At 50.9% G+C, this 17,500-nt stretch overlaps 1 protein-coding gene across 1 annotated transcript in view; it reads left to right on the top strand.

Moving 5' to 3' along the window:
- The window catches only part of fars2 (phenylalanyl-tRNA synthetase 2, mitochondrial), a 32,159-nt gene that overhangs the window by 10,667 nt on the left and 3,992 nt on the right, over positions 1-17,500 (top strand). The window contains exons 6-7 of the mRNA XM_055150703.1: positions 9,477-9,637; positions 15,141-15,289. Of these exons, the coding sequence (XP_055006678.1) occupies positions 9,477-9,637; positions 15,141-15,289 (310 nt within the window). The remainder of the gene's footprint in view (positions 1-9,476; positions 9,638-15,140; positions 15,290-17,500) is intronic.

Genomic DNA, 17,500 nt, shown 5'->3' with positions numbered 1-17,500 from the left:
AGTCCTGGTTTAGTCCTGTTGACCTTTGCGTGTTTAAACTCTCAGATAAATTCCAGATGATGAAGCCGTCAGTGGGCGGGGGTCAGGGGTCACACTGGGGGTCAGGGGTCAGAGGTCAGAGGTCATGACGACCGGACTCAGAAGAGCAGACAGGGTCTTCACGGGACTAAACCAGGACTAAACCAGGACTAAACCAGGACTAAACCAGGTCTAAACCAGGACTAAACCAGGACTAAACCAACTAAACCAGGACTAAACCAGGACTAAACCAGGTCTAAACCACTAAACCAGGTCTAAACCAGGACTAAAACAGGACTAAACCAGGTCTAAACACCAGGTCTAAACCAGGACTAAACCAGGTCTAAAACCAGGTCTAACCACAGGTTAAACCAGGTAAACCAGGACTAAACCAGGTCTAAACCAGGTCTGACCTATAACATAATTAAACTTCATGTGAATGTGTCGTGTAAATAACAGTTTAATTTAATCCTTCTCCTCCTCTCGTTCTTTTCTCCTTCCTCCCTCCATCTCTCCTCTCGCTCTCTCTCCCTCCCTCCATCTCTCTCTTTTCCTCCTCCTCCTCTCCATCTCTCTCTCTCTCTCTCTCTCTCTCTCTCTCTCTCTCTCTCTCTCTCTCTCTCTCTCTCTCTCTTCTCTCTCTCTCTCTCTCTCTCTCTCTCTCTCTCTCTCTCTCTCTCTCTCTCTCTCTCTCTCTCTCTCTCTCTCTCTCTCTCTCTCTCTCTCTCTCTCTCTCTCTCTCTCTCTCTCTCTCTCTCTCTCTCTTTCTCTTTCTCTTTCTCTTCTGATTAACTCGTCTCTGTCGTCCGCCTCATTAACTCTGCACCAACAATCCCCAGACCAGAACTAAACCAGGTCTAAACAAGGACTAAACCAAGTCTAAAACCAGTCTAAAACAGGACTAAACTAGGACTGAACCTGGACTAAACAAAGACTACACCAGGTCTAAAAAAGGTCTAAACCAGGACTAAATTGGGACTGAACTGGGACTAAATTGGGACTACACCAGGACTAAAGTAGGGCTAAACCTGGACTAAACCTGGGCTAAATTGGGACTAAACCTTGATTTAACTGGGACTGAAGCAGGACTGAACTGGGACTAAATTGGATCTAAAGCGGGACTAAATTGGGACTAAATTGGGACTACACCGGGACTACACCAGGACTACACCAGGACTAAAGTGGGACTAAACCTGGACTAAATTGGGATTGAACTGTGACTAAATTGGGACTAACCCGGGACTAAAGTGGGACTAAACCGCAACTAAAATTGGACTAAAGTGGGACTGAACCTGGACTAAACCAGAACTAAACCAGGACTAAACCAGCACTAAACCAGGACTAAACCAGGACTAACCTGGGACTAAAGTGGGACTAAACTGGGACTACACCAGGACTGAACCAGGACTGACCCAGGTCCAGGTCCAGGTCGGGTCTGTGGAGCGGGGGGTGATTGATCGCTTCTTTGCGCTGAAATCTCGTTAGTGCGAATATGAAATGAGCGCGTGCGACACTTCAAAGGAGGGGGCGGGGCCAGGGGGCGGGCTCATGAATAATGAATGAGCTCAGGGATTAAAGCCGCGGCCACCACCTGATCCCCTCCAAGACCGGCCCAAATCCCGACCAAATCCTGGTCCCGAGGGAGACCAGGGGCCAAGAGGAGGGGCCCGACAAGCTGTTAATGAGAATACAACAAGATTTAATCAGCACTCAACTAGAACTCAACCAGGACTCAACCAGGACTCAACCAGGACTCAACCAGGACTCAACTAGAACTCAACCAGGACTCAACCAGGACTCAACCAGGACTCAACCAGGACTCAACCAGGACTAAACCAGGACTCAACCAGAACTAAACCAGGACTCAACCAGGACTAACCAACCAGGACTAAACCAGGACTCAACCAGGACTAACCAGGACTAACAGGACTCAACCAGGACTCTAAACCAGGACTCAACCAGGAACTCAACCAGAACTAAACCAGGACTCAACCAGGAACTAAACCAGACTAAACCAGGACTAAAACCAGACTAAAACCAGGACTAAACCAGGACTAACCAAACCAGGACTCAACCAGGACTAAAACCAGGACTCAACCAGGACTCAACCAGGACTAAACCAGGACTCAACCAGGACTAAACCAGGACTCAACCAGGACTCAAACCAGGACTAAACCAGTCTAAACCAGGACTAAACCAGGACTCAACCAGGACTAAACCAGGACTCAACCAGGACTAAACCAGGACTAAACCAGGACTAAACCAGGACTAAACCAGGACTCAACCAGGACAACCAGGACTAAACCAGACTAAACCAGGACTAAACCAGGGACTCACCAGAACTAAACCAGGACTCAACCAGGACTAAACCAGGTCTAACCAGGACTCAACCAGGACTAAACCCAGGACTAAACCAGGAACTCAACCAGGACTAAACCAGGACAAAACCAGGACTAAAACCAACTCAACCAGGACTAAACCAGGACTGAACTAAACCAGGACTCACCAGACTAGGACTCAACTAAAACAACCAGGACTAAACCAGGACTCAACCAGGACTAAACCAGGACTCAACCAGGACTCAACCAGGACTAAACCAGGACTAAACCAGAACTAAACCAGAACTCAACCAGGACTAAACCAGGTTTAACACAGTCCTAGTCTAAACCAGGTCTGAACCAGGTCTAAACCAGGACTATATTGAGGTCTAAACCAGGTCTGAACCAGGTCTGGAGCAGGTCTCTGTGAGTGTGAACAGATTGATTACTGTGAGTCTCTGGGGAAACCCTCATTACCAACCAGACAGACAGACCAGACCAAGACCAGAGACCAGGAGACCAGACAGACCAGACCAGACCAGACCAGACCAGACCAGACCAGAGACCAGACCAGACCAGACCAGACCAGACCAGACCAGACCAAGACCAGACCAGACCAGCAGACCAGACCAGACAGACCAGAGACCAGACCAGACCAGACCAGAGAGACCACCAGACCAGAGACCAGACCAGACCAGACCCAGACCAGACCAGACCAGACCAGAGACCAGACCAGACCAGACCAGACCAGAGACCGGACCAGGACTATATCTGGTCTGCAGGGGATCAGACACAGTTTCACAGATTCTTTCAACACGTGTGGATCTTTTAAATAAAGCAGATCTGAGACTCTAAGCCCGGTGTAAACCCGGTGTAAACCCGGTCTAAGCCCGGTCTAAACCCGGTCTAAACCCGGTCTAAACCCGGTCTAAGCCCGGTGTAAACCCGGTCTAAGCCCGTGTAAACCGGTCTAAAACCTGGTGTAAACCCTAACCCGGTGTAAACCCGGTCTCTAAACCCTGGTGTAAACCCTGGTCTAAACCCGGTCTAAAACCCTGGTGTAAACCGGTCTAAACCTGGTGTAAACCCGGTCTAAACCCGGTCTAAACCCGGTCTAAACCCGGTGTAAACCCGGTCTAAACCCGGTCTAAACCCGGTCTTGGTGTGTTCCAGTCAAATGCAGATCACGACTCTGTGGGTTTCCTCAGATCTATTTTTATCTGCTCCCTTTAATATTTATAACTCATCATCTCACTACCAGTCTGACCGGCCTAGACCAGTTTAGACCTGGTTTAGTTTAGTCCTGGTTTAGTCCTGGTTTAGTCCTAGTTCAGTTCTGGTTTAGTCCCTGGTTTACCTGGTGGTTTAGTCCTGGTTTAGTCCTGGTTTTAGTCCTTTCAGTAGTCTGGTTTAGTCCTGGTTTAAGTCCTGGTTTTTAGTCCTGTTAGTCCTGGTAGTTTAGTTTAGTTGGTTTAGTCCTAGTTCAGTAGTCTGGTTTAGTCCTGGTTTAGTCCTGGTTTAGTCCTGGTTTAGTCCTAGTTCATTTCTGGTTTAGTCCTGGTTTAGTGCTGGTTTAGTCCCGGTTTAGTCCCGGTCTAGTCCCGGTTGAGTCCTGGTTTAGACCTGGTTTAGTGCTGGTTTAGTCCTGGTTTAGTCCTCCTGCCTCCTTGTGTGTCAGATGCCCTCCCTCACACAGGTGCAGCCGTCGTTTATGATTCAGTTACAAATGTTTGACCTTGTTTTTTTTATTTTTAGGTCTGACTAAACCAGGTCTAAGACCCAACCAGGTCTAAAACCAGGTCTAAACCAGGACTAAACCAGGTCTAAACCAGGTCTAAACCAGGTCTAAACCAGGTCTAAATCAGGACTAAATCCGGGTTATTCCAGTCCATGTTCTGGTGAATATTCATCAGTTCGTTCGTCATGTAAAATCCACAGCTGTGATTTTAACACCACAGACCAGGGCCCTGAATGTATCACGCCTGATTCACTGACACACGTGTGTGTGTGTGTGTGTGTGTGTGTGTGTGTGTGTGTGTGTGTGTGTGTGTGTGTGTGTGTGTGTGTGTGTGTGTGTGTGTGTGTGTGTGTGTGTTGTGTGTGTGTGTGTGTGTGTGTGTGTGTGTGTGTGTGTGTGTGTGTGTGTGTGTGTGTGTGTGTGTGTGTGTGTGTGTGTGTGTGTGTGTGTGTGTGTGTGTGTGTGTGTGTGTGTGTGTGTGTGTGTGTGTGTGTGTGTGTGTGTGTGTGTGTGTGTGTGTGTGTGTGTGTGTGTGTGTTGTGTGTGTGTGTGTGTGTGTGTGTTGTGTGTGTGTGTGTGTTGTGTGTGTGTGTGTGTGTGTGTGTGTGTGTGTGTGTGTGTGTGTGTGTGTGTGTGTGTGTGTGTGTGTGTGTGTGTGTGTGTGTGTGTGTGTGTGTGTGTGTGTGTGTGTGTGTGTGTGTGTGTGTGTGTGTGTGTGTGTGTGTGTGTTGTGTTGTGTGTGTGTGTGTGTGTGTGTGTGTGTGTGTGTGTGTGTGTGTGTGTGTGTGTGTGTGTGTGTGTGTGTGTGTGTGTGTGTGTGTGTGTGTGTGTGTGTGTGTGTGTGTGTGTGTGTGTGTGTGTGTGTGTGTGTGTGTGTGTGTGTGTGTGTGTGTGTGTGTGTGTGTGTGTGTGTGTGTGTGTGTGTGTGTGTGTGTGTGTGTGTTGTGTGTGTGTGTGTGTGTGTGTGTGTGTGTGTGTGTGTGTGTGTGTGTGTGTGTGTGTGTGTGTGTGTGTGTGTGTGTGTGTGTGTGTGTGTGTTGTGTGTGTGTGTGTGTGTGTGTGTGTGTGTGTGTGTGTGTGTGTGTGTGTGTGTGTGTGTGTGTGTGTGTGTGTGTGTGTGTTGTGTGTGTGTGTGTGTGTGTGTGTGTGTGTGTGTGTGTGTGTGTGTGTGTGTGTGTGTGTGTGTGTGTGTGTGTGTGTGTGTGTGTGTGTGTGTGTGTGTGTGTGTGTGTGTGTGTGTGTGTGTGTGTGTGTTGTGTGTGTGTGTGTGTGTGTGTGTGTGTGTGTGTGTGTGTGTGTGTGTGTGTGTGTGTGTGTGTGTATGTTGTGTGTGTGTGTGTGTGTGTGTGGTGTGTGTGTGTGTGTGTGTGTGTGTGTGTGTGTGTGTGTGTGTGTGTGTGTGTGTGTGTGTGTGTGTGTGTGTGTGTGTGTGTGTGTGTGTGTGTGTGTGTGTGTGTGTGTGTGTGTGTGTGTGTGTGTGTGTGTGTGTGTGTGTGTGTGTGTGTTGCGTTCAGGGTCTGTATGTACATGAGTAACAGAATGTGACATTAAAATGCCTCACGAGCCTCTGTTCCTCTGGTCTGGACTCTAGAACTGTGTGGTAGTGACAGGTGCGGTTGTGTGTGTGCAGTGACAGGTGCGGTCCTGTGTGTGGTAGTGACAGGCGCGGTCCTGGTGTGGTAGTGACAGGTGCGGTCCTGTTGTGGTAGTGACATGGAGTGACAGGCGCGGTCCTGTGGTAGTGACAGGCGCGGTCCTGTGTGTGGCAGTGACAGTGCAGGTGCGGTCCTGTGTGTGGCAGTGTGCGGTGTGTGACAGTGCGCGGTGTGTGTGTGGTAGTGACAGGCGCGGTCCTGTCTGTGGTAGTGACAGGCGGTCCTGTGTGTGGCAGTGTCCTGTGTGTGGCAGTGACAGGTGCGGTCCTGTGTGTGGCAGTGACAGGTGTGTGTGTGGTAGTGACAGGTGCGGTGTGGCAGTGACAGGTGCGGTCCTGTGTGTGTGTGACAGGTGCGGTCCTGTGTGTGGCAGTGACAGGTGCGCGGTCCTGTGTGTGCGGTCCTGTGTGTGGTAGTGACACAGTGACAGGTGCGGTCCTGTGTGTGGCAGTGACAGGTGTGTGTAGTGCAGTGACAGGTGCGGTGTGTGCAGTGACAGGTGCGGTCCTGTGTGTGGTAGTGACAGGTGCGGTCCTGTGTGTGGTAGTGACAGGTGCGGTCCTGTGTGTGGTAGTGACAGGTGCGGTCCTGTGTGTGGTAGTGACAGGTGCGGTCCTGTGTGTGGTAGTGACAGGTGCGGTCCTGTGTGTGGTAGTGACAGGTGCGGTCCTGTGTGTGGTAGTGACAGGTGCGGTCCTGTGTGTGGTAGTGACAGGCGCGGTCCTGTCTGTGGTAGTGACAGGTGCGGTCCTGTGTGTGGCAGTGACAGGTGCGGTCCTGTGTGTGGTAGTGACAGGTGCGGTCCTGTGTGTGTGGTAGTGACAGGTGCGGTCCTGTGTGTGGTAGTGACAGGTGCGGTCCTGTGTGTGGTAGTGACAGGTGCGGTCCTGTCTGTGTGGTAGTGACAGGTGCGGTCCTGTCTGTGTGGTAGTGACAGGTGCGGTCCTGTCTGTGTGTAAATGTCAGTTTGTCGTCATGTGCCGTTTGTGCCGCGTGAGTCAAACCTGAACCACATCACCAAACCAACTGTCCCCAAAACCAAGACCTGGTTTAGTCCTGGTTTAGACCTGGTTCAGTCCCGGTTTAGTCCCGGTTTAGTCCTGGTGTAGTCCTGGTTCGGTCCTGGTTTGGTCCTGATTCAGGACTGGTTTAGTCCTGGTTCAGTCCTGGTTTAGACCTGGTTTAGTCCTGGTTCGGTCCTGGTTCAGTCCTGGTTCAGTCCTGGTTTAGACCTGGTTCAGTCCCGGTTTAGTCCCGGTTTAGTCCTGGTGTAGTCCTGATGTAGTCCTGGTTCGGTCCTGGTTTGGTCCTGATTCAGTCCTGGTTTAGTCCTGGTTCAGTCCTGGTTTAGACCTGGTTTGGTCCTGGTTCGGTCCTGGTTCGGTCCTGGTTCGGTCCAGGTTCAGTCCAGGTTTAGACCTGGTTTAGTCCTGGTTTAGTCCTGGTTCAGTCCTGGTTCAGTCCTGGTTTGGTCCTGGTTCGGTCCTGGTTTGGTCCTGGTTCGGTCCTGGTTCGGTCCTGATTCAGTCCAGGTTTAGTCCTGGTTTAGTCCTGGTTTAGTCCTGGTTTAGTCCTGGTTCGGTCCTGGTTCGGTCAGGGGACTGTGTCTCGGCTCTTCTCCGGGTCTGAGGCTCCGTTCGTGGGGAGAGTCGGGGGGGGGGGGGGGGGGGGGGGCTCTGGAGGAAACGAGTGGGAGAAGGATTGATTTTGTGTCGAGAAAAGGAGTGAAAAAAAAGACAGGATGTACGGATGAGAGGATGAGAACTGACAAAGTGGAACCCGCAAGACAAATGAGAGAGGGAGAGGAAAGAAGAGAGAGAAGATGGAGAGAAGGAGGGAGGGGTGAGGAGAAAAGGAAAAGAGTGGAACAGAGATGGAGTGAAAATAGATAGAATGAAGGGAGGAGGAGGAGAGGGAGCGAGGGAGAGCAGATAATGAAGATGGAGAAGAGAGGAGGAGTGTAGTGAAAGAGAGGGATGGAGAGAGAGAGAAGAGGAGGAGAAGAACAGATTTTGTTTAAAAAGAGGCACATGGGGAGGGCACCTGACACACACGGGGAGGGCACCTGACACACACGGGGAGGCACTGACACACACGGGGAGGGCACCTGACACACACGGGGAGGGCACCTGACACACAGAGGCACCTGACACACACGGGGAGGGCACCTGACACACACGGGGAGGGCACTGACACACACGGGGAGGGCACCTGACACACACGGGGAGGGCACCTGACACACACGGGGAGGGCATCTGAGCCACTGCAGCGAGGCACCGAGCCAAGCCCCTCCTCTGGACCAATCAGAGTGCGTTATTTAAAACCCTCAGCCAATCACAGCGCTGCACCTGACTGTAGTACATTACATCATCGACATCTGCATCGAACCGCGACTGAACCAGAAACTAAACCAGAAGCTGAACCAGAACCAAATCAGCATAGAAGTAGGACAAAACTAGGACTGAACCAGGTCTAAACCAGGACTAAACCAGAGACTAAATCAGGACTAAACCAGGACTGAACTAGGACTAAACTAGGACTAAACCAGGACTGAACTAGGACTAAACTAGGACTAAACCAGGACTGAACTAGGACTAAACTAGGACTAAACCAGGACTGAACTAGGACTAAACCAGGACTGAACTAGGACTAAACCAGGTCAAAACCAGGACTAAACCAGGACTGAACTAGGACCAAACCAGGTCTAAACCAGGACTAAACCAGGTCTAAACCAGGACTGAACTAGGACTAAACCAGGACTAATTCACCACATTTCCTGGACTATTGGACCAGGACTAACTAAAGGACTCAGGGTTAAAGTGGAGGTTTTGTCTCTTTCTCTCATGTTCCTCGTCACAAACCTGCTTGAGGAGGTTTTAAACTCCTCCATGTCTGAGTCATCTAGTGATCTCTCCTGGGCCCTGTTTAAACCCTCCTCACAGTACGAGTCTGTACGAGGCTCCGCCCACATGCTCCCGCACTACAATTCCCCATAAAAACACAAAAACACTGAACACAGCAACTGGACAAACCTCTGCAGGGGGAGCGACTCAGCACAGAGAGCAAAGAGAGGGGAGACAGTTCATACCCCAGAGACGTCACACACAACACGTGCTGTTCTAGTTTAGACCTGGGTTAGTCCTGGGTTAGACCTGATTTAGACCTGGGTTAGACCTGGTTTAGTCCTGGTTTAGCTCTGGTTTAGTTCTCGGTTAGACCTGGGTTAGACTTGGTTAGTCCTGGTTTAGACCTGGGTTAGACCTGGTTTAGTCCTGGGTTAGACCTGGTTTAGTTCTCAGTTAGACTTGTCTATAAGCTCTCCTCTTGTTTTATTGGCTCTCCTCTCTGTCAGTCATAGCGGGGGCAGGGCACAAGATGGGCTGGGCATTCAGATTGGCTCTTGTCTCTGATTGGCTCTCCTCTCTGTCCGTCACAGTGGGGGCGGGGCATAAGGTGGGCTGGGCGTTCGGATTGGCTCTTGTCTCTGATTGGCTCTCCTCTCTGTCCGTCACAGCGGGGCGGGGCATAAATTGGGCTGGGCGTTCGGATTGGCTCTTGTCTCTGATTGGCTCTCCTCTCTGTCCGTCACAGCGGGGGCGGGGCATAAGGTGGGCTGGGCGTTCGGATTGGCTCTTGTCTCTGATTGGCTCTCCTCTCTGTTTGTTACAGCGGGGGCGGGGCATAAGGTGGGCTGGGCGTTCGGATTGGCTCTTGTCTCTGATTGGCTCTCCTCTCTGTTTGTTACAGCGGGGGCGGGGCATAAGGTGGGCTGGGCGTTCGGATTGGGTCTGGAGCGTCTGGCGATGGTTCTGTTCGACATCCCCGACATCCGCCTGTTCTGGAGCCGCGACGAACGCTTCCTCCGACAGTTCAGAGGCGACGACCTGCACCGGCCAATCCGCTTCCAGGTGAGACACACGCCGGCCAATCGGAGCCAAGCCAGACAGAACTGAACCACGACTGAACCAGGACTTGTCCTTTTGACATTTATTTTTGCTTCGTAAATTTTGTACAGTTGATTTGGACTGATTTTCCTGCTGCATTCTGGGTAAACAGACAGAGCAGTGCATCGTGGGTGAATTATTCTTTAACTGAATCTGTCCTGAACTCATGAACTCTGAACACCTCCACCTCTCCTCCTCTCTCTCTTTACACTCTCTCTCTCTCTTCGTTCTCTCTCTCTCTCTCTCTCTCTTTCTCTCTCTTTTCTCTCTCTTTCTCTCACTTCTCTCTCTCTCTTTCTCTCTCCTTGCTCTCTTTCTCTTTGCTCTCTCTCTTTCTCTTTTCCCTCTCTCCATTCTCTCTCTCTTTCTTCTGTCTCTCTCTTTCTGGAGTTTGTTGTTGTTAAACAAAAGATGGACAAGTGCAAACTTCACCGGGACATTTACTCTGACGCGACAGGAGCATCAGCGGCAGGAGCATTAATGACAGGAGCATCAGGAGCATTAATGACAGGAGCATCAGCGACAGGAGCATTAATGACAGGAGCATCAGCGACAGGAGCATTAATGACAGGAGCATCAGCGACAGGAGCATTAATGACAGGAGCATCAGCGACAGGAGCATTAATGACAGGAGCATCAGTGACAGGAGCGTTAATGACAGGAGCATCAGTGACAGGAGCGTTAATGGCAGGAGCATCAGCGACAGGAGCATTAATGACAGGAGCATCAGTGACAGGAGCGTTAATGACAGGAGCATCAGTGACAGGAGCGTTAATGGCAGGAGCATCAGGACAGGAGCATGACAGACAGTGACAGGAGCATTAATGACAGGGAGCATCAGCGACAGGAGCATTAATGACAGGAGCATCAGTGACAGGAGCGTTAATGACAGGAGCATCAGTGACAGGAGCGTTAATGACAGGAGCATCAGTGACAGGAGCGTTAATGACAGGAGCATCAGCGACAGGAGCGTTAATGACAGGAGCATCAGTGACAGGAGCGTTAATGACAGGAGCATCAGCGACAGGAGCATCAGCGACAGGAGCATCAGCGACAGGAGCGTTAATGACAGGAGCATCAGCGACAGGAGCGTTAATGACAGGAGCATCAGCGACAGGAGCGTTAATGACAGGAGCATCAGTGACAGGAGCATTAATGACAGGAGCATCAGTGACAGGAGCGTTAATGACAGGAGCATCAGTGACAGGAGCGTTAATGGCAGGAGCATCAGCGACAGGAGCATTAATGACAGGAGCGTTAATGGCAGGAGCATCAGCGACAGGAGCATTAATGACAGGAGCGTTAATGACAGGAGCATCAGCGACAGGAGCATCAGTGACAGGAGCCTCAGTGACAGGAGCGTTAATTGACAGGAGCATCAGCGACAGGAGCGTTAATGACAGGAGCATCAGTGACAGGAGCGTTAATGACAGGAGCATCAGCAGGAGATCAGGACAGGAGCATCAGTGACAGGAGCATCAGTGACAGGAGCGTTAATGACAGGAGCATCAGCGACAGGAGCATCAGTGACAGGAGCCTCAGTGACAGGAGCGTTAATGACAGGAGCATCAGCGACAGGAGCGTTAATGACAGGAGCATCAGCGACAGGAGCGTTAATGACAGGAGCATCAGTGACAGGAGCGTTAATGACAGGAGCATCAGCGACAGGAGCATTAATGACAGGAGCGTTAATGACAGGAGCATCAGCGACAGGAGCATCAGTGACAGGAGCCTCAGTGACAGGAGCGTTAATGACAGGAGCATCAGCGACAGGAGCGTTAATGACAGGAGCATCAGCGACAGGAGCGTTAATTGACAGGAGCATCAGCGACAGGAGCGTTAATGACAGGAGCATCAGCGGCAGGAGCGTTAATGACAGGAGCATCAGCAGGAGACAGGAGCGTTAATGACAGGAGCATCAGCGACAGGAGCGTTAATGACAGAGCATCAGCAGGAGCGTTAATGACAGGAGCATCAGCGACAGAGCATTATGACAGGAGCATCAGCGACAGGAGCGTTAATGACAGGAGCATCAGCGACAGGAGCGTTAATGACAGGAGCATCAGCGACAGGAGCGTTAATGACAGGAGCGTTAATGACAGGAGCGTTAATGACAGGAGCATCAGCGACAGGAGCGTTAATGACAGGAGCATCAGCGACAGGAGCGTTAATGACAGGAGCATCAGTGACAGGAGCGTTAATGACAGGAGCATCAGCGACAGGAGCGTTAATGACAGGAGCCTCAGTGACAGGAGCGTTAATGACAGGAGCATCAGTGACAGGAGCATCAGCGACAGGAGCATCAGCGACAGGAGCATCAGTGACAGGAGCATCAGTGACAGGAGCATCAGCGACAGGAGCATCAGCGACAGGAGCATCAGTGACAGGAGCATCAGCGACAGGAGCATCAGCGACAGGAGCGTTAATGACAGGAGCGTTAATGACAGGAGCATCAGTGACAGGAGCATCAGTGACAGGAGCATCAGACAAGGAGACAGGAGCATCAGTGACAGGAGCGTCTGTCTAGAGCCGACCGATATGGATTTTGCTGTGTGGCCGATATGGAAACCGATTATAATGGGAGTTGGAGCTGCCGATATAATCGTCGATATATTTAGTGATGTAAAAATTCACTGTAAATGTTGAATTGTTTAAAAAACTTCGGTTTGTCTCTGGTGGATTTTAAATTGGGTTTATTTAGGAAACATTTATTGTTCTTCTGCCTCTTTACATCATATTTACAGACAGTAGGTTGGTTTAATGTCATTTTTGCATCACATTCTAGACACTAGTGATGTTTATTCCAGTTCTTTTTAGAGAACCGGCTCTTTTGGCTCGGCTCACTAAAAGCTGCTGGTTCTTTTGGCTCCCAAGTGGCTCTTCAGATTGTTTTGTTGCAAGCAGGACTAAAGCAGGACTGAATCAGGACTGAACCAGGACTGAACCAGGTCTAAACCAGGACTGAAAAAGGACTAAACCAGGACTTTAGGTGTTTCAATGTTTAGTGTTTCAGTGTTTCAGATGTTTCAGATGTTTCATGAGTGTTTCAGTGTTTCAGGTGTTTCAGATGTTTCAGTTGTTTAAGGTGTTTAAGGTGTTTCAGTTTCAATGTTTCAGTGTTTCAGATGTTTCAGTGTTTCAGTTGTTTCAGTTGTTTCAGATGTTTCAGATGTTTCAGGTGTTTCAGATGTTTCAGGTGTTCAGGTGTTTCAGATGTTTCAGGTGTTTCAGATGTTTCAGGTGTTTCAGTTGTTTCAGATGTTTCAGATGTTTCAGTGTGTTTCATGTTTCATTGTTTCAGGTGTTTCAGATGTTTCAGGTGTTTCAGTTGTTTCAGTTGTTTCAGTGTTTCTGTTTCAGGTGTTTCAGGTGTGTTTCAGTTTGTGTTTCAGTTGTGTTTCAGTTTGTTTCAGATGTTTCAGGTGTTTCAGATGTTTCAGATGTTTCAGTTTCAGTGTTTCAGTTGTTTCAGTTGTTTTTGTTTCAGATGTTTCAGATGTTTCAGTTGTTTCAGTTGTTTCAGTTGTTTCAGATGTTTCAGATGTTTCAGATGTTTCAGTTGTTTCAGTTGTTTCAGTTGTTTCAGTTGTTTCAGTTGTTTCAGTTGTTTCATGTTTCAGTGTTTCAGATGTTTCAGTTGTTTCAGGTGTTTCAGATGTTTCAGTTGTTTCAGTTGTTTCAGTTTCAGTTGTTTCAGTTGTTTCAGTTTTTGTTTCATGTTTCATGTTTCAGTTGTTTCAGTTTCAGATGTTTCATTGTTTGTTTTCAGATGTTTGTTTCTGTTGTTTCAGTTGTTTCAGTTGTTTCAGTGTTTCTGTTGTTTCAGTGTTTCTGTTGTTTCAGTTGTTTCAGGTGTTTTGTTTCAGTGTTTCAGTTCAGTGTTTCAGTTGTGTTTCAGTTGTTTCATTTGTTTCATGTTTCAGTTGTTTCAGTTGTTTCAGTGTTTCAGTTGTTTCAGTTGTTTCAGGTGTTTCAGTTGTTTCAGTTGTTTCAGTTGTTTCAGATGTTTCAGAAGCAGCAGGTGGAGGTGTGAACCAGACTTTGTTTGTCTTTGTTTGTGTTTCTGTGATAAATCCCAGAGCTCCAGAGGGACCAGGGGCCATTGCTCAGCTCCTGCCCAGGGTCAGAGCTCTCGTCCTGGGCACAGTCTGAGCCGCGCTCCCTTAAACACTGTGGATGTGTGTAGAGCTCCAGAGGGACCAGGGCCACTGATCTGTCCTGCCCAGACCGAGTGAGCGGCTCTGGGGTCGACTCTGAGGGAGACTCAGGGTCGACTCTTCCTCCAGACGAACTCAGAGGATCTGATCCCACTTTTAAACATTTTAAACTTTTAAACACTGGTCCAGAGATCTGACCCTCTGACCTCCTGCACTCTCAGACTCTCAGTCCTGGTTCAGTCCTGGTTCAGTCCTGGTTTAGTCCTGGTTTAGTCCTGGTTTAGTACTGGTTTAGTCCTGGTTCAGACCTGGTTTAGTCCTGGTTTAGTCCTGGTCTGAGTCCTTGTTTAGTCCTGGGATAGTCCCGGTCTGAGTCCTGGTCTGGGTCCCGGTCTTTGTCCTGGTCTGAGTCTCGGTCTGAGTCTCGGTCTGGGTCTCGGTCTGGGTCTGGGTCCTGGTCTAAGTCCCGGTCTTAGTCCTGGTCTGAGTCTTGGTCTGAGTCCTGGTCTTAGTCCTGGTCTGAGTCTTGGTCTGAGTCCTGGTCTTAGTCCCGGTCTGAGTCTCGGTCTGAGTCTCGGTCTTAGTCCTGGTCTGAGTCTCGGTCTTAGTCCTGGTCTTAGTCCTGGTCTTAGTCCTGGTCTGAGTCTGGTCTTAGTCCTGGTCTGAGTCTCGGTCTTAGTCCTGGTCTGAGTCTCGGTCTTAGTCCTGGTCTGGTCTTAGTCCTGGTCTTAGTCCTGGTCTGAGTCTCGGTCTTAGTCCTGGTCTGAGTCCTGGTCTGAGTCTGTCCTGGTCTTAGTCCTGGTCTGAGTCTCGGTCTTAGTCCTGGTCTGAGTCCTGGTCTGAGTCCTGGTCTGAGTCTCGGTCTTAGTCCTGGTCTTAGTCCTGGTCTGAGTCTCGGTCTTAGTCCTTAGTCCTGGTCTGAGTCTCGGTCTGTCCTGGTCTTGTCTTGAGTCCTGGTCTGAGTCTGGGTCTTAGTCCTGGTCTGAGTCTCGGTCTTAGTCCTGGTCTGAGTCTCGGTCTTAGTCCTGGTCTGAGTCCTGGTCTTAGTCCTGGTCTGAGTCCTGGTCTTAGTCCTGGTCTTAGTCCTGGTCTAGTCCTGAGTCCTGGTCTGAGTCCTGGTCTTAGTCCTGGTCTTAGTCTGGTCTGAGTCCTGGTCTGAGTCCTGGTCTGAGTCCTGGTCTGAGTCCTGGTCTTAGTCCTGGTCTGAGTCTTAGTCCTGGTCTTGAGTCCTGGTCTGAGTCCTGGTCTGAGTCCTGGTCTCCGGTCTTAGTCCTGGTCTGAGTCCTGGTCTGAGTCTCGGTCTCTCTCAGCCTCTCAGCAGGTTTCCTCCTCTTCATAACGACATTTCCTTCTGGATTCCGGATTCTTTCTCCCAAAACGATTTTTTTGACTTGGTGCGAAACATCGGAGGAGACCTGGTGGAACAAGTCACACTCCTGGACCAGTTCACACACCCCAAGTAAGTCAGGTCCCTCCCCGTGTGTGTCAGGTCCCTCCCCGTTGTGTGTGTCAGGTCCCTCCCGTGTGTGTCAGGTCCCTCCCGTGTGTGTCAGGTCCCTCCCGTGTGTGTGTCAGGTCCCTCCCGTGTGTGGTCAGGTCCCTCCCGTGTGTGTGTCAGGTCCCTCCCCGTGTGTGTCAGGTCCCTCCCGTGTGTGTGTCAGGTCCCTCCCGTGTGTGTCAGGTCCCTCCCCGTGTGTGTCAGTCCCTCCCCGTCCCCCCGTGTGTGTGTCAGGTCCCTCCCGTGTGTGTGTCAGGTCCCTCCCCGTGTGTGTGTCAGGTCCCTCCCCGTGTGTGTGTCAGGTCCCTCCCCGTGTGTGTGTCAGGTCCCTCCCCCGTGTGTGTCAGGTCCCTCCCCGTGTGTGTCAGGTCCCTCCCCCTGTGTGTGTCTGGTCCCTCCCCGGTGTGTCAGGTCCCTCCCGTGTGTGTCAGGTCCCTCCCCGTGTGTGTCAGGTCCCTCCCGTGTGTGTCGTCCCCCCGTGTCCCTCCTGTGTGTCAGGTCCCTCCCGTGTGTGTGTCCCTCAGTGGTGTCAGTCCCTCCCCGTGTGTGTCAGGTCCTCCCCGTGTGTGTCAGTCCCTCCCCGTGTGTGTGTCAGGTCCCTCCCCGTGTGTGTGTCAGGTCCCTCCCCGTGTGTGTGTCAGGTCCCTCCCATGTGTGTCAGGTCCCTCCCGTGTGTGTGTCAGGTCCCCCCCCTCCCCCGTGTGTGTGTCAGGTCCCTCCCCGTGTGTGTGTCAGGTCCCTCCCCGTGTGTGTCAGGTCCCTCCCGTGTGTGTCAGGTCCCTCCCCGTGTGTGTGTCAGGTCCCTCCCGTGTGTGTCAGGTCCCTCCCCGGTGTGTCAGTCCCTCCCGTGTGTCTGGTCCCTCCCCGTGTGTGTGTCAGGTCCCTCCCCGTGTGTGTCAGGTCCCTCCCATGTGTCAGGTCCCTCCCGTGTCTGTCCCTCCCCGTGTGTCAGGTCCCTCCCCGTGTGTGTCAGGTCCCTCCCCTGTGTGTGTCAGGTCCCTCCCGTGTGTGTCAGGTGCCTCTTTCTCTCGTCCCTTATTCAAAATAAAAGCCTGAATGCTCTTATTTTGAAGGACATGTGTCATAATAAAAGCCTGACACAGACTCTTATTTTGAAGGACGAGTTTCTTGATCTTGTTTGTTTGTTTGTTTTTTGTTTGTTTGTCTCTTTGGAAATGAAAAAACAAAAAACGATTCAGACGGAAATAAACTAAAGTACAAAAGTATAAAATACTACAGGAAGAGAGGAGGAAGTACTGCATCTGATACTACTACTACTACTACTACTACTACTACTACTACTACTACTACTACTACTACTACTACTACTGATAGTACTACTGATGATGGACAGAGCAGAAGGAGAGATGACAGAAAGAGGAGAGGAGAGAGTTGGAAGAAGAGAGGGGAGAGGAGGAGGAGGGAGGAGGAGAGAGGAGAGAGAGGGAGAGAGGAGTAGAGAGGAGAGAGAGAGGAGTAGAGGACGGAGAGAGGGAGTGGAGAGTAGAGGATATAGGAGAAGGGAGAGGAGGAGTAGAGGATGGAGAGAGGGAGAGGAGGAGTAGAGGATGGAGAGAGGGAGAGGAGGAGTAGAGGACGGAGAGAGGAGGAGGAGTAGAGGACGAGGAGGAGAGAGAGAGGAGGAGAGAGAGAGGAGAGAGAGGAGAGGAGGAGTAGAGGATGGAGAGAGGGAGTGGAGGAGTAGAGAGAGGAGAGGAGAGAGAGGAGAGAGAGAGAGGAGGAGAGAGGAGGAGAGAGGGAGATAGACAGAGAGGAGTAGAGGACGGAGAGAGAGGGGAGAGAGGAGGAGAGAGAGAGGAGAGGAGAGAGAGGAGAGGAGATAGAGGAGGAGGAGAGAGAGAGAGGAGGAGAGAGAGAGGAGGAGTAGAGGATGGAGAGAGGGAGAGGAGGAGGAGAGAGGGAGAGGAGAGAGGAGGGAGGAGAGAGAGGAGAGAGAGGAGAGAGAGAGAGAGGAGAGAGGATGAGAGGAGGAGAGGAGGAGTAGAGGATGGAGAGAGGAGTGGAGGAGGAGTAGAGGACGGAGAGGAGGAGGGAGAGAGGAGTAGAGGACGGTGGAGAGAGGGAGAGGAGGAGAGGAGGACGGAGAGAGAGGGAGAGTAGGAGATAGAGGACGAGGAGAGAGGGAGGAGGAGTAGAGACGAGAGAGAGGAT

The sequence above is a fragment of the Boleophthalmus pectinirostris genome, unplaced genomic scaffold (genome assembly GCF_026225935.1).
Source record: "Boleophthalmus pectinirostris isolate CB_2022bp ecotype Guang Dong unplaced genomic scaffold, ASM2622593v1 HiC_scaffold_15, whole genome shotgun sequence".
Lineage (NCBI taxonomy): Eukaryota > Metazoa > Chordata > Actinopteri > Gobiiformes > Gobiidae > Boleophthalmus > Boleophthalmus pectinirostris.
This window is presented reverse-complemented; position numbering and strand designations above follow the sequence as displayed.